Here is a 16,152-nt window from a genome sequence, read left to right on the forward strand (position 1 = left end):
TGGTCGGTTTTACTTGCCCAATTTCAGTGAAAGGTTGACTCGAGAGTTCAGTGACATCATTACACCACCAAAGGGTTGATAATAGGAATTGTAGTGAAATACACAGTTAGTTTCTACTTTCATAATTTACTGCCTAAGAAAGTATTTCAAAACAAAATTAAGCAATGTGATGTATCTTGAAGTACTAAAAGAAACCGTATCAATTCAAAAAGAATAAAATTGGCTGTGTTTCTGGAGAGCTCCAACTGATCGAATGGTAAATTCCACTCCTGTAATATCACTATTACACGAGGGAGCTACACACTGTTAAAATGAACCCATTTGTTTTAAGTATTTAATTTTTTATTCCACAGCCTCAGACAATATACATAGCTTTTTAAGCAGTATTGTATAATTAAAAATACTTCAAATAAATTACATTATAGTTTCACAACATTCACAATTGTACACTCCTGAGCAGTGATTGAGAGGGTTTTATGGACTAAGCAGTAGTGCCCCATATTTTTAATACCTGAAAATAATTTGGTTGAAGCAATTACTGATTTTTCACCTTGAGTTGTCGTCTTCAGTGCTTCAGCTATGGAATATTTTTGACTGTACAAGAAGAGAAAGCATTGCAAACCTTGCTGAAAGTTTAAGATCCTAGAAACCACTATTCCAACAGTTTTTTTTTAAAAAGCTTCAAACCAGAGAAATAGCAAATTATTGCACAATGCAAAATTGAAAATTATATTGAACTGCACTCTAGCGTTTGCATGAGACATCACTGCAGAAGTGGAACTCTTCAGTTTCATTTGTCATGAGAGCCCAAGCTAAGAAAACATTTGGTTAGACTGCTGTGTTACTCGGATAAATGTTGTTCTCCTGCTCAGTTCCTTCAGCTTCGCAGCTCCCACGTAGGTGCAAGTAGAGCGTAATCCCCCTAAAATGTCAAGGATTGTATTCTCCACATCTCCTCTGTATGGAACCTCCACTGTTCTACCTTCTGAAGCCCTGAATGGAAAAGAAATTAAGAGGCAATGTTAGATAAGAGCTGAACATGTGAAAGAAAGGGAGTGTAACTGCCTGTACTGCCCTCTCCAACTACTAATTGATAACTTCTTGGGAAGGCAAGAGAACAGAAACATCTGGGATCAGTCTCAGGAAAATAGCATGAAGCTCTTTCCCCACGGCAGATGCAATCATGCAATTCCCAGGAGAACGTCAATTTAGTACACTCTGCTCCTCACAATACGATCTCTATATTGTGGAGACCAAACACAGAATAGTGACATCTTTGGAATGCCTTCAATTGTTCACCATCTTGACTCCAAGCTACTGGTTACCTGCTATTTAATACTTTGCTCGGTTTCCCCTCTGATCTCTTTCCTTTGCCTTTACTGTTTCAGTAAAGCTCAAGGAATAGCAGCAACTCTCCTTCAAATTACGTGCAACAATTTCACATAGACTTGCTTTCAGCAGCCCCTATTCCCTCGATCGGGTGCTGAATGTCTGTGAACATGGTTTGCTGGATGGCCTTCAGGAGGCACAGGAGAGCTGTGCAACTCCCATCTAATTGACATTCCACCATTGGCAGGCACATGCATTGGCCCTCTCCCCAGCCACTGCATCCAAATTCATCACGTTCACAATGATGCAAAGAACCCAGTGGATGAAGCACTCATACAGACCAGAAGATCCTGGATATGATCGCCAAGCATGAATGAGTTAGCTCATCAGCCATGGCATAGTATTTGCGTTGCTGCAGTCGGCTTCAGAGCCTTTCAGCTGGGAAGGAGACATATTAACCCGAGTTTCCACTCCTGAATGCTACCCAGTGACCCATACTGGAAAGGTTTGTATGCGTGTGTGGTTATTGGATAAGGACAGGATTGGTCTCTGCACTGGCCCTGTTGTGGTTTTTTTATTTTTCTCAAAATAACCAGAGGAGTCTCAGGAACAGAACGATCTTGGGTTGGAAAGCACAACTTCAGAGAAATACCTCCATAGCTGACTCTGCACAACGTAAGAAATAAGGTAACATTTATACAGTGCCGGTTATGTAGGCGAGAATATTGTTAACATTTGATCATATCTGTTTTAAACATTACATTAAACAAGTTGCATATGTGCACCCAGGCAGAGTGAGTGTTATATACTTTTATCAACTCTTCATCTTTTTATGGATTCCTCCCCAACCTTCCTACTTGGTGCCAGACCCAATAGATGTGTCTGGTCCTTAGGTTGAGTTAGGAAAACATGTTGTAACCTTTATCTTGACTACTTGTAGATTGTGTCTTAAGAACAAGCCATTAAGTTAAACTGGAAATATGTTGCTTGACACTTATGCTGAATGTTGCAGATGGTGCCACGTCAGCTTTTAATTGACATATTTGTAAACTTGTCCTTTACTGCTTCAGTATCCTATCCTACTACAAAACTACACTATAAAAATCCAGAAGAATAATTGTTAATTGCCCAAATAGATTGTTGTTGATAACCGCTAATCATTTGCCTCCCCATAACAGACCCCTTTTATGGTTCAACAACCTGAAGAAAATGCATTAAAAATATCCAGCTGGGATGGGCACTTTGGCTGTGGAACCACACTCAACAAGACATCAGCATAATCAGAAGGGGAGAAGGAAACCAAATGTCCTATTGTTTACAGGAAGGGTGGCTATATCGGTCACAGTGTTGTTATGGTGTGCAGTTATGATATTACAAAATTGTTAGAAATCTGTTTAAAAGATTACATTTCTAAAATAAAACTTGGACAGAGTTTGAAGACTTTTGAAAATGGCTCCAAACTACCAGACAGAATTGTGGATTCCGAGTGAACCAAAGACCATTTTTAATTTCATTATGGTTCACTCTGGTCTCATCTAGTAAATAATAGTTTTGACGCCTCACTGTAAGAATATAAATTGTGCCTTGGCCAGGGAAAAAGCTAAGAACCGCAGGTAGGAGAAGAGTTGTTTGAAGTGTTGCTGTCTTACTTGGGAGATGACTTGGCCTTTTGTACAGGTCACATGACAGCAGCCATTTTAACTTCACCTGCAAAAAGCATTGAAAAGGGCAGACAGCCACATATCCACAGAGAACCATTTGAAGGTTCAACCCAGAGAGAGAGACCGAGAAAGACATCTAGAAACAGCCATGGTTTCTGCTCCAAGAAAGTAGGCAGTTTGAAAATATCACGCTTGAAGAACCAGAAGAAAGAAACCTTTTCTCCTCCCTGTAAACCTGATTCCACCTACTAAACTTATCTGTTCAAGCAACCTCTAGTAATTCAACAGTGGAAGCTATCGCCGCTGCAGAGGCAACTCCATACCTCAAGATCTTCATTTCAGACAATGAAGCACCCCAACTTCAAAACATATCAGGCCTACACCTAATCTGGACTAATCTTGATTTGTGTTTAAAGTATTGTTTATCTTCATTTGTAATTGAACTTTGCCTTTATCAGTGTCTTTATCCTTTCTTGAGTAACCTCCAGAGAAATGACGTGAAATAAACTAACCTTTTTAAGTAAAAAGACTTCGCTGCTGGACTATTGAAAATTGATTTTCTCACTCTCTGGTTAAGAAAATACGCACCCACACAAATACATTGCTCACGGGCAATGAGAGAGATGACCTCAGTTCAGGAGATCAAGATGTAGAATCAGTTTGGGTAAAGCTAAGAAACAGTAAAGATAGGAAGTCACTTGTGGGAGCAGTTTATAGACCTACCTACAGTAACCATACAGTAGTAGGATGAGGTATACAGAAAATAATTGATAATTGTGAGAAAGGTATGGAAATGGGTGATTTTAATCAAGATATAGATCGGACAAATCGGATTTGGCAAAAGTAGTGTGGAAGATGAGTTCATAGGAATTTCAGGACGGCTTCTTAGAGCAGCTTGTTCTGGAGCCAACCAGCGAGCAGGCTACTCTATACCTGGTAATGTGCAACAAGGCAGGATTAATTAATCACCTCATAGGATCACTAATATATAGGGGCATCTTTACTAACATTGAATTTTACATTAAGTTTGAGGGAGAGAAGAGTGCGCCTAAGACCAATGTTTTAAGGGCAATCAGTGTATGAAGACAAAGTTGGCTAAAGTGAACTGAGAAATTTCATAACACCCAGCAAAGATACAATCCAGTGAGAAGGAAAAACTCTTGAGGAAGGACACGCCATTCGTAGCTAACAAAGGAAGTTAAAGATAGCATCAAATTGAAAGAGAGTGTACAATGCCACAAACATTAATGGCAAGTCAGAAGATTGGACAGGATAACTTTTTTTTAAAAAGAGGGGAAAATTGGAGTCACAAGAAAGCTAGCTAGAAATATAAAACCAGATAGCAAGAGTTTCTATAGGTACTTAAAAAGGAAAAGAATAAGGAAAGTGAGTGATGGTTCTCTAGAGTGAGAATAAGGAATTAATAATGGAAAATAAGGAAATTGCGGGTGAATTGAACATATATTTTTCATCAGTCTACACTGTAGAGGGTATAAAGAACATCCCAGGCATCTTTATGAATCAAGAGGTGAAAGGAACTTAAAACAATTCCAATCACCAGGAAAAGGGAAGGGTACTGAGAAAACTATTAGATCTAAAGGTTGTCAAGCCCCCAGGTCCTGATGGACTTCATCCCAGGGTCTTTAAAGGAGCCGCTGCTGAAATAGTACTTGCATTGGTGGCAATTTTCCAAAATTCATTTGATTCTGGAAAGGACCCGTCATATTGGAAAACAGTGAATGTAACTTCTCTATTCAAGAAAGGAGAGAGGCTGAAAGTAGGAAACTACAGGTCAGGTAACTTAGCATTTATCATAGGGAAAATTCGGGAATCTATTTTTAAGGAGGTTATAGCACCAACTAACATCTCGATGCAGGTGGAGTCAACATGGTTTTGTGAAAGGGAAATTATGTTTGACTTACTTCTTCAAAGGACTCTAATAAATTAACGAGCAACATGGATAAAGGATAACCTGTGGATGTCGTGTACTTAGATATCCAGAAGGCATTTGACAAGGTGCCAAATCAAAGGTTACTATACAAAATAAAAGCTCATGGTGTGGGTGGGGTAACATATCAGATGGATAGAGGATTGGTTAGCTAACAGGAAACAGAGTAGGAATAAATGGGTCATTTTGTGGTTGGTAAGACGTAACAAGTGGAGTGCCAGAGGAATCAGTGCTGGGGCCTCAACTGTTTACAATCTACATCAATGACTTGGATGATGGGATGGAAAGTCTGGTTGCTAAATTTGCTGATGACACAAATGTAGGAACATAACTCGTGAAGAGTACGGAAGGAGTCTACAAAGGAATTTAGGTGGGCTAAATGAGTGACAGATAGAGAATATTGTGAGAAAATATGTACTTGTCCACTTTGACGGGTCGAATGGAAAAACAGCATATTATTTACATGGAGCAGACAGAAGAACTGAGGTCCAGCGTGATCTAGATGTCCTGATACATGAAGTTAAGAGAGGTACAATAAATGCTTATAAAGGCAAATGGGATGTTGTTTATTGCAAAGGGAAAGGAATCTAAAAGTAAGGATGCTTTGCTACACTTGTACAGGGCATTGGTGAGACCATATCTAGGATACTGTGTACAGTTTCACTCTCCTTATTTAAGGAAGGCCATAATTACATTAGAAGCAGTTCAAAGAAGGTTCACGTGACTGATTCCTAGGATTAGGGTTATTTTATGAGAAAAGTTTGGACAAGTTGGGCCTGGATCCATCGGCGTTTAGAAGAATGAAGTCTTAGTGAAACATATAAAATACTGAGGGGACTTGACAGGGTGGCTGCTGAAAGGATGTTTCTCCATGTGGGAGACTAGAACGAGGGGACACAGATTAAAAATAGAGGTCTCCCATTTAAGATGGAAATGAGAAATAAATATTCTCTCAGATGGTCATAAATCTATGGAATTCTCTTCCCCAGAGAGCTGTGGTGGCAGGGTCAATTAATATTTTTTAAGGCAGAGGTAGATTGATTCTCGACTAACAAGGGAGTAAAAGGTATCGGGGCAGGGAAAATGTAGAGTTGAGCCCAAAAGGGTCATAATCAGATCAGCCACGATCTTGTCAAACGCCAAAGCAGGTTTGAGGTGCCAAATGGCCTACTCTGTTCCTAATTCGAAAGTATTTTCATATGAGTTTGGAGCAATATCTTTTAAAGTGTCCATGAGAATTGCGGGCTCGGGGCCAGAACTGAATCCATTTGCAAACCAGCCAAATTTGAACTTTAAAGAAATTGGAAGTGGAATGGGAAAATAATGTTAAGCCAAATTGTTGATATAAATGAGAATTTGCAGCAGGAAACTTTTTGAAACTACCAACAATTGAAGTTAAGATGGCTAGTTTTGATGCACAGTTGTTTGTAGAACAGGAGGTCTTAACGTGGCAACAAAATTAGTGTCCTTAAACAGAGAACAGCTAAAAGCCATAGCTAAACAGGTAGGACTTAAATTACCCAACAGATAAAGAGACATCAGTTTCTCGAGACTCAGTCCAGAGTCAGAACATGGAGAAGAAGCCAATTGGAACCAGACCAAGTTACTTCAGCTAAATTACAGCTGGAAAAGCTGAGGACAGAGCTAAAGTTTCAGGAAAGCGAACAGAGGGAAGCTGGAGAAACAGGGGTTTTCCAACTCCAAAAATTGGGAGTTGCAGGCACAGAGAGACACCCAATACAGCTTGAGGTTGCTTGGGAAAACCTCACTTTGTCTGGGAACGGTGCAAACAGGATTTGAGGTCCTCAAATTCTCCAAATTTATTCCCAAATTTTCCAAATTTATTCCCAAATTTGAACAGGAAGGCGTAGAATCCTTTTTTGCTACTTTTGAGAAGGTATCCTATCAGCAAGATTGGCCACAAGATTGTGGACACTCATACAGGGTCAGCTTTTTTAAATTCGTTCCTGGGATGTGGACGTCGCTGGTTGGGCCAGCATTTATTGCCCATCTTGAGGGCATTGTTGTGGGGCTGGAGTCACAGATATGTCAGACCAGGTAAGGATGACATTTCCTTCCCCAAAGGGGCATTAGTGAACCAGATGGGGTTTTACAACAATCATGGTCATCTTTAGACTTTTAATTCCAGATTTTTATTGAATACAAATGTCATCATCTGCCATGGTGGGATTTGAACCTGGATCCCCCAGAGCATGACTCTGTGGGTCTTTGGATTACTAGTCCTGTGACAATACCATTAAGCCACTGCCTCCCCAGCAAAGGCCGAGGGAATCTATTCTACACTGTCCCCTGAAGTGACGGTTAATTACAAACAGACCAAAGCCCCAATTCTTGGTGTTTATAAGTTGGTATCAGTGGCTTACTGTCAGCAGTTCCAATTTCCATGAGAAATCCACACACACCTACTTGGATTTCAAAAACATTAACCAGATCCCATCTGACCAGTGGGTCCATGGTTTAAAAATAGCACATACCGATGAAGGGATACAGGAATTGTTATTTTTTTGAGGGGTTTAAAATTATAATACAAAAACGCACCTAGAGGAACACCAGGTTACTTCAGCAAGGGCAGCTGCAGTTTTTTTTTTATTTTCCAATTATGACCAGAAGACATAGAAGCAGAATTAGGCCACTCGGCCCATCGAGTCTGCTCCGCCATTCAATCATGGCTGATATTTTTCTCATCCGCATTCTCCTGCCTTCTCCCCATAACCCTGATCCCCTTATTAATCAAGAACCTATCTATCTCTGTCTTGAGTGATTTGGCCTTACCAGCCTTCTGTGTAAAGAGTTCCACAGATTCACCACCCTCTGGCTGAAGAAATTCCTCCTCATCTCTGTTTTCAAGGATCATCCCTTTAGCCTGAGATTGTGTCCTCTGGTTCTAGTTTTTCCTACAAATGGAAACATTCTCTCCACGTCCACTCTATCCAGGCCTCGCAGTATCCTGCAAGTTTCAATAAGATCCCCCGTCATCCTTCTAAACTCCAATGAGTACAGACCCAGAGTCCTCAACCGTTCCTCTCACGGCAAGCTGTTCATTCCAGGGATCATTCTTGTGAACCTCCTCTGGACCCTTTCCAAGGCCAAAACTGCTCACAATACTCCAAATGGGGTCTGACCAGAGCCTTATACAGCCTCAGAAGTACATCCCTGGTCTTGTATTCTAGCCCTCTTGACATGAATGCTAACATTGCATTTGCCTTCCTTACTGCCGACTGAACCTGCACGTTGACCTTAAGAGAATCGTGAACAAGGACTCCCAAATCCCGTTGTTCTTCTGATTTCCTAAGCATTTCCCCATTTAGAAAACAGTCAGTGCCTAAATTCCTCCTTCCAAAGTGCATAACCTTACACTTTTCCACATTGTATTTCATCTGCCACTTCATTGCCCACTCTCCTAGCCTGTCCAAATCCTTCTTCAGCCCCTTTGCTTCCTCAATACTACCTGTCCCTCTACAGATCTTTGTATCATCTGCAAACTTGGCAACAGTGCCCTCAGTTCCTTCTTCCAGATCTTTAATGTATATTGTGAAAAGTTGTGGTCCCAGCACAGACCCCTGTGGCACACCCTAGTCACCGGCTGCCATCCTGAAAAAGACCCCTTTATCCCCACTCTCTGCCTTCTGCCAGTCAGCCAATCCTCTATCCATGCCAGGATCTTACCCTTAACACCATGGGCTCTTAACTTATTTAACAATCTCCTATGCAACACCTTGTCAAAAGCCTTCTGGAAATCTAAATAAATCACGTCCACTGGTTCTCCTTTGTCTAACTTACTTGTTACCTCCTCAAAGAACTCTAACAGATTTGTCAGACATGACCTCCCTTTGACAAAGCCGTGCTGACTCAGTCCTATTTTATCATGCACGTCCAAGTACTCCGCAATCTCATCTTTAATAACAGACTCTAAAATCTTACCAATGACCGAAGTCAAGTTAACCGGCCTATAATTTCCCGCCTTCTGCCTCCCTCCCTTCTTAAACAGTGATGTTATATTAGCCACTTTCCAGTCCTCTGGGACCCTTCCTACCTCCAGCGATTCCTGAAAGATCACCACCAATGCCTCCACAATCTCCTCAGCTAATCTCTTTTCAAACCCTGGGGTGTAGTCCATCTGGTCCAGGTGACTTATCCACCTTTCAGTTTCCCCAGAACCTTCTCCTTAGTGATGGCCACTGCACTCACCTCTGGCCCCCTGATTCTTCTGGAGCTCTGCCATCTTACTGGTGTCTTCCACCGTGACGACTGATATAAAGTAACTATTCAGTTTGTCTGCCATTTCTTTGTTTCCTTTTATTACTTATCCAGCCACGTTTTCCAGTGGTCCAGTGTCTATTTTTGCCGCTCCCTTACCTTTCATATATTGAAAAAAACTCTAACTATCTTCTTTTATATTACTAGCTAGCTTGCACTCATTTCACCTTCTCCCCCTTATTGCTTTTTTAATTGTGATGTGGAGATGCCAGCGTTGGACTGGGGTGAGCACAGTACGAAGTCTTACAACACCAGGTTAAAGTCCAACAGGTTTGTTTCGATGTCACTAGCTTTCGGAGCGCTGCTCCTTCCTCAGGATTCACCTGAGGAAGGAGCAGCGCTCCGAAAGCTAGTGACATCGAAACAAACCTGTTGGACTTTAACCTGGTGTTGTAAGACTTCGTACTGTGCTTTTTTAATTGTCCTCTGCTTGCTTTTAAAGGCTTCCCAATCCTCTGGCTCCTCACTATTCCTCGCCACTTTGTATGCTTTTTGTTTTGCTTTTATGCTGTCCTTGACTTCCCTCGTCAACCATGGATGCCTTGTCCTCCCCTTACCATGTTTCCTCCTCCTTGGGATGAATTTCTCCTGTGCCTCCCGAATAACCCCAAAAAACTTCTGCCATTGATATTCCACTGTCTTCCTTGCTAGGCTCCTTTTCCAATCAACTCTGGCCAGCTCCTCCCTCATGTCTTTGTAGTTACCCTTATTTAATTGTAATACCGTTACATCTGATTCCAGGTTCTCCCTCTCAAACTGCAGGGTAAATTCTATCATATTGTGATCACTGCTCCCTAAGGGTTCCTTCACCTTAAGTTCCCTAATCAAGTCTGCCTCATTACACATCACCAAATCCAGAATTGCCTTTTCCCTCGGGGGCTCTACTACAAGTTGCTCCAAAAAAACATCTCTTAAACATACCACAAATTCCTTTTCTTGGGATCCACTACTAATCTGATTTCCCAGTCCACCTGCATATTGAAGTCCTCCATGATTATTGTGATATTGCCTTTTTTACATGCTTTCTCTATCTCCTGATTTATTTTCTGCCCCACATCCTGACTACTGCTGTATATAACGCCCGTCAGGGTTTTTTACATTTGTGATTCCTCAACTCTACCTCTAGCGGGCAGCACGGTAGCATAGTGGTTAGCACAATTGCTTCACAGCTCCAGGGTCCCAGGTTCGATTCTCGGCTTGGGTCACTGTCTGTGCGGAGTCTGCACGTTCTCCCAGTGTGTGTGTGGGTTTCCTCCGGGTGCTCCGGTTTCCTCCCACAGTCCAAAGATGTGCAGGTTAGGTGGATTTGCCATGCTAAATTGCCCTTAGTGTCCAAAATTACCATTAGTGTTGGGTAGGGTTGCTGGGTTGTGGGGATAGGGTGGAGGTGTGGGCTTGAGTAGGCAGCTCTTTCCAAGAGCTGGTGCAGACTCGATGGGCCGAATGGCCTCCTTCTGCACTGTAAATTCTATGATTCTACCCACAGAGGTTCTTTGCCTTCTGATCCTATATCGCTCCTTTTTTTAAAAAAAAAAATTTATTAAAGGTTTTCATAAAATATCAATAACACAATGAGAAAGAAAAAAGAACCCAACAGGGTTAAGTACAAAACACAATCTTAGAAAGCAACCCCCCAAACCCCTCCCCCCGTGCCTAAATAATAAATTAACATTAACACCCCGACTTAAGACAACAGGTGTATACACCCCCTCAGACCCTCCAGTGTAAATAACATAAACAAAAATAAAGTAACCCCCCCCGCCCCCCGAGCTGCTGCTGCCATTGACCAATGTCTATCGTTCTGCCAGGAAGTCTAAGAACGGTTGCCACCGCCTAAAGAACCCTTGTACCGACCCTCTAAAGGCGAATTTCACCCTCTCCAATTTAATGAATCCTGCCATATCACTGATCCAGGATTCCACGCTTGGGGGCCTCGTATCTTTCCACTGAAGGAGAATCCTTCACCGGGCTACCAGGGACGCAAAGGCCAGAATTCCAGCCTCTTTCGCCTCCTGCACTCCCGGCTCCTCTGCCACCCCAAATATTGCGAGCCCCCAGCCCGGTTTGACCCTGGATCCTACAACCCTCGACACCGTCCTCACTACGCCCTTCCAAAATTCTTCCAGCGCTGGGCATGCCCAGAACATATGGGTGTGATTTGCTGGGCTCCCTGAGCACCTAACACACCTGTCCTCACCCCCAAAGAACCTGCTCATCCTTGTCCCGGTCATGTGTGTCCTGTGCAGCACCTTAAACTGTATGAGGCTGAGCCTTGCGCACGAAGAGGAAGAGTTCACCCTCCCTAGGGCATCTGCCCACGTCCCCTCTTCGATCTCCTCTCCCAACTCCTCCTCCCACTTACCTTTCAACTCCACCACCGAGGCCTCCTCCTCCTCCTGCATCACCTGGTAAGTTTCCGAGATCTTCCCCACTCCCACCCACCTCCCCCCGAGAGCACCCTGTCCTGTACTGTGTGTGGCAGTAGCTGTGGGAATTCCACCACCTACCGTCTGGCAAACGCCCTTACCTGTAAGTACCTGAAGGTGTTCCCCGGGGGGAGCCCATACTTCTCCTCCAGTTCACCCAAGCTTGCGAACTTCCCGTCCACAAACAGGTCCCCCAACTTTTGTATCCCTGCCCTGTGCCACCCCGAAAACCCTCTACCTGTTCTTCCTGGGGCGAACCGGTGGTTCCCCCGTAATGGGGTCCACGCCGAGGCCCTAACTTCCCCCCTATGCCGCCTCCACTGCCCCCAAATTTTGAGGGCCGCCACCACCACCGGGCTCGTGGTATACCTCTTTGGAGGGAGCGGCAGCGGCGCCGTCTCCAGCCTCTTCCATGCAGCCCCCTCCCCCTCCATCACCCACTTGGCGGCCCAGTAGTACCCACATAGGTTGGGCAGCGCCAGCCCCCCCATATCTCTACTCCGCTCCAGGAACACCCTTCTCACCCTCGGAGTCCCTCGCGCCCACACAAACCCCATTATACTCCTGTTAACCCGCCTGAAAAAAGCCTTCGGGATAAACACAGGGAGGCACTGGAACAGGAACAAAAACCTTGGGAGCACCGTCATTTTGATTGACTGCACCCTACCCGCCAGGGACAGCGGCAACGCGTCCCACCTCTTGAACTCCTCCTCCATTTGCTCCACCAGCCTTGTAAAGTTAAGCCTATGCAGGGCCCCCCAGCTCCTGGCCACCTGGACCCCCAAATATCTGAAGCTCCTCTCCGCCCTTTTTAGTGGGAGCTCGCCAATCCCCCTCTCCTGGTCCCCTAGCTGAACTACGAACAGCTCGCTCTTCCCCATATTGAGCTTGTATCCCAAAAAGTCCCCGAATTCCCTAAGGATCCTCATTACCTCTGGCATTTCTCCCACCGGGTCCGCCACATACAGCAGCAGGTCGTCCGCATAAAGCGACACCCTATGCTCCTCCCCACCCCGCACTAACCCCCTCCAGTTCCTCGACTCTCTCAGTGCCGTAGCCAAGGGTTCAATCGCCAGTGCGAAGAGCAGGGGGGACAGGGGACACCCCTGTCTCGTCCCTCGGTGCAACTGAAAGTACTCGGACCTCCTCCTATTTGTGGCCACACTCGCCATCGGGGCCTCATACAACAGCCTAACCCACCTGACAAACCCCTCCCCAAACCTGAACCTCTTCAGCACCTCCCACAGGTACCCCCACTCTACCCTATCGAAGGCTTTCTCAGCGTCCATCGCCACCACTATCTCCGCCTCCCCCTCCCTCGCCGGCATCATGATAATGTTCAAAAGCCTCCGCACATTCGCGTTCAACTGTCTCCCCTTCACAAACCCCGTCTGGTCTTCATGGATGATCTGCGGCACACAATCCTCAATCCTCGTGGCTAAGACCTTCGCCAGCACCTTGGCATCTACATTTAGCAAGGAAATCGGTCTGTAAGACCCACATTGCAGGGGATCCTTGTCCCTCTTCAGGATCAAGGAGATTAGTGCCCGGGACATCGTCGGGGGTAAAGCCCCCCCCTCCCTTGCCTCATTGAAGGTCCTAACTAACAGCGGGCCCAACAGGTCCATATATTTTTTATAGAACTCGACCGGGAAACCGTCTAGCCCTGGTACCTTCCCCGCCTGCATGCTTCCTATCCCTTTGATCAGCTCCTCCAGCCCAATCGGGGCCCCCAGTCCCGCCACCAGTCCCTCTTCCACCTTTGGAAACCTCAATTGGTCCAGGAAACGGCCCATCCCTCCCTCCTCCCATGGGGGCTCGGATCAGTACAATTCCTCGTAGAAGTCCCTGAAGACCCCATTGATGCCAACCTCCGCACCACGCTCCCTCCCCTGTCCTTAACTCCCCCGATCTCCCTAGCTGCGTTCCGCTTCCGAAGCTGATGCGCCAACATCCGGCTTGCCTTTTCCCCATACTCATAGACCTCCCCCTGGGCCTTCCTCCACAGCACCTCCGCCTTCCTGGTGGTCACCAGGTCGAATTCGGCCTGGAGGCTACGCCTCTTCCTCAACAATCCTTCCTCAGGTTCTTCCGCATACCTCCTGTCTACCCTCACCATCTCCCCCACCAGCCTCTCCCTCTCCCCCCGCTCCCTCCGCTCCTTGTGGGCCCTGATGGAGATCAGCTCTCCCCTCACCACCGCCTTCAGTGCCTCCCATACCATCCCCACTCGGACCTCCCCGTTGTCGTTGGTCTCCAAGTACCTCTCTATACTTCCTCGGACCCGCTCGCTCACCTCCTCGTCCGCCAACAGCCTCACCTCCAAGCGCCACAGCGGGCGCTGGTCCCTCTCCTCCCCCATCTCCAAGTCCACCCAATACGGGGCGTGGTCCGAAATGGCTATTGCCAAATACTCGGTATCCTCTACTCTCGCTATCAGCGCCCTACTCAAAATGAAAAAGTCGATTCGAGAATAAGCCTTATGGATATGTGAGAAGAATGAAAATTCCCTAGCCCCCGGCCTTGCAAATCTCCAAGGGTCCACCCCTCCCATTTGATCCATAAATCCCCTCACCACTCTAGCCGCCGCCGGCTTCCTACCCATCCTAGACCTGGAGCGATCCAGTGCAGGATCCAACACCGTGTTAAAGTCTCCCCCCATTATCAGGCCCCCCACTTCCAAGTCTGGGATCCGACCCAACATACGCCGCATAAAACCCGCATCGTCCCAGTTCGGAGCATACACATTGATCAGTACTACCCTCTCTCCCTGCAACTTACCACTTACCATTATGTACCTACCGCCATTATCTGCCACAATGCTCGACGCCTCGAATAACACCTTCTTTCCCACCAAGATCGCCACCCCTCAATTTTTGGCATCTAGCCCCGAGTGAAACACCTGACCTACCCACCCTTTCCTCAGTCTTACCTGGTCTGCCACCTTCAGGTGTGTCTCCTGGAGCATAACCACATCCGCCTTGAGCCCCTTCAGGTGCGCGACCACGCGGGCCCGCTTAACCGGCCCATTCAGTCCCCTTACATTCCAGGTTATCAGCCGGATCAGGGGGCAACCCGCCCCCCTCCCCCGCCGACTAGCCATGACCCCTCCTCGGCCAGCCACGCGCCCGCACCCCACACCCCACACCCGGCCTGTTCCCCACAACGGCATACCCCCGTCTCGACCCACCCCACTCGCTCCAGCTCCTCCTTGATCTTAGCAGCAGCAACTCGATTCCCCATCCCCCCCCCACCCTAGCTGGTTTACTCCCCCCCCCCCCCATCCCCCCCCCCCCCCATTGCACTTCCGCAAGTCAGCTGACTCCTGCTAACCCCGGCAACTCCCGCCTCCCCTTCGACTCCTCCCATTGTGTGGCACACCCTCCTCTCCCGCTCCCCATTCACAGGCTCTCCCCCCTCCGTTCTAAGCGCGGGAAACAATCCTCGCTTCCCCGCCCCGGTCCCCCCCCCCCCCGCCCAGTCTTTGGCGCGGGAAAAAAAATCCCGCGCTCTCCACCTACCAGGCCCCGCCACCAACCAAAACAGTGCCCAACCCGCCCCATCCACCCTCCCCAACCCGAAAGAGAAAAACACAGAGAAAAAGAAACCCAAAACAATGCAGAGGCCCCCCCCCCCCCGAACCAAAAATAGGCATAACATATCCACCGCAGTCCCCAATCGCCCATCCCGACCCTCAGTCTGTGTCCAGCTTCTCGGCCTGAACAAAGGCCCACGCCTCCTCCGGAGACTCAAAATAATGGTGCCGGTCCTTGTAGGTGACCCACAGTCGCGCTGGCTGCAACATGCCAAACTTCACCCCCTTCCTGTGCAGCACCGCCTTCGCTCGATTGTACCCGGCCCTCCTCTTCGCCACCTCCGCACTCCAGTCCTGGTATATTCGAACCTCCGCGTTCTCCCACCTGCTGCTCCTCTCCTTCTTGGCCCACCTGAGCACACACTCCCGATCGACGAACCGATGGAACCGCACCAGCACCGCCCGCGGAGGCTCGTTAGCCTTGGGCCTCCTCACCAACACTCTATGGGCCCCTTCCAGCTCCAGGGGCCCCTGGAAGGACCCCGCTCCCATCAGCGAGTTCAACATGGTGACCACATAGGCCCCCACATCCAGCCCCTCCGTGAGGCCCAGAATCCGCAGATTCTTCCGCCTCGACCGATTCCCCATCTCCTCGAACCGCTCCTGCCATTTCTTGTGGAGCGCCTCGTGCGCCTCCACCTTTACCGCCAGGACTAAGATTTCGGCCTCATTGTCAGAGATATTTTGTTGTGCCTCTCGGATCGCCACCCCCTGGGCCGTCTGTGTCTCCAGCAGCTTATCAATAGAAGCCTTCATCAGCTCTAGCAGGTCCGTTTTAATCTCTCTGAGGCAGCGCTGGATACCCTCCTGTTGCTCCTCCGCCCACTGCCTCCACGCTGCCTGGTCTCCGCCCGCCGCCATTTTGTCCTTCTTCCCTCCCTTCTTCTGGTCCACCACCACCTTTTTTGTCACCCC

The 16,152-nt window shown here is 47.1% G+C and overlaps 1 protein-coding gene across 1 annotated transcript in view; it reads right to left on the minus strand.

Annotated features, from left to right (window-relative positions):
• Positions 1–320: 320 nt before the first annotated feature.
• gmpr (guanosine monophosphate reductase) overlaps positions 321–16,152 on the minus strand; it is a 177,831-nt gene continuing 161,999 nt past the window's right edge. Inside the window, exon 9 of the mRNA XM_072509613.1 lies at positions 321–993. Coding sequence (XP_072365714.1) covers positions 813–993 — 181 coding nt within the window. The 3' untranslated portion in view covers positions 321–812. The remainder of the gene's footprint in view (positions 994–16,152) is intronic.

The sequence above is a fragment of the Scyliorhinus torazame genome, chromosome 6, assembly GCF_047496885.1.
Source record: "Scyliorhinus torazame isolate Kashiwa2021f chromosome 6, sScyTor2.1, whole genome shotgun sequence".
In the NCBI taxonomy this organism is placed as follows: Eukaryota; Metazoa; Chordata; class Chondrichthyes; order Carcharhiniformes; family Scyliorhinidae; genus Scyliorhinus; species Scyliorhinus torazame.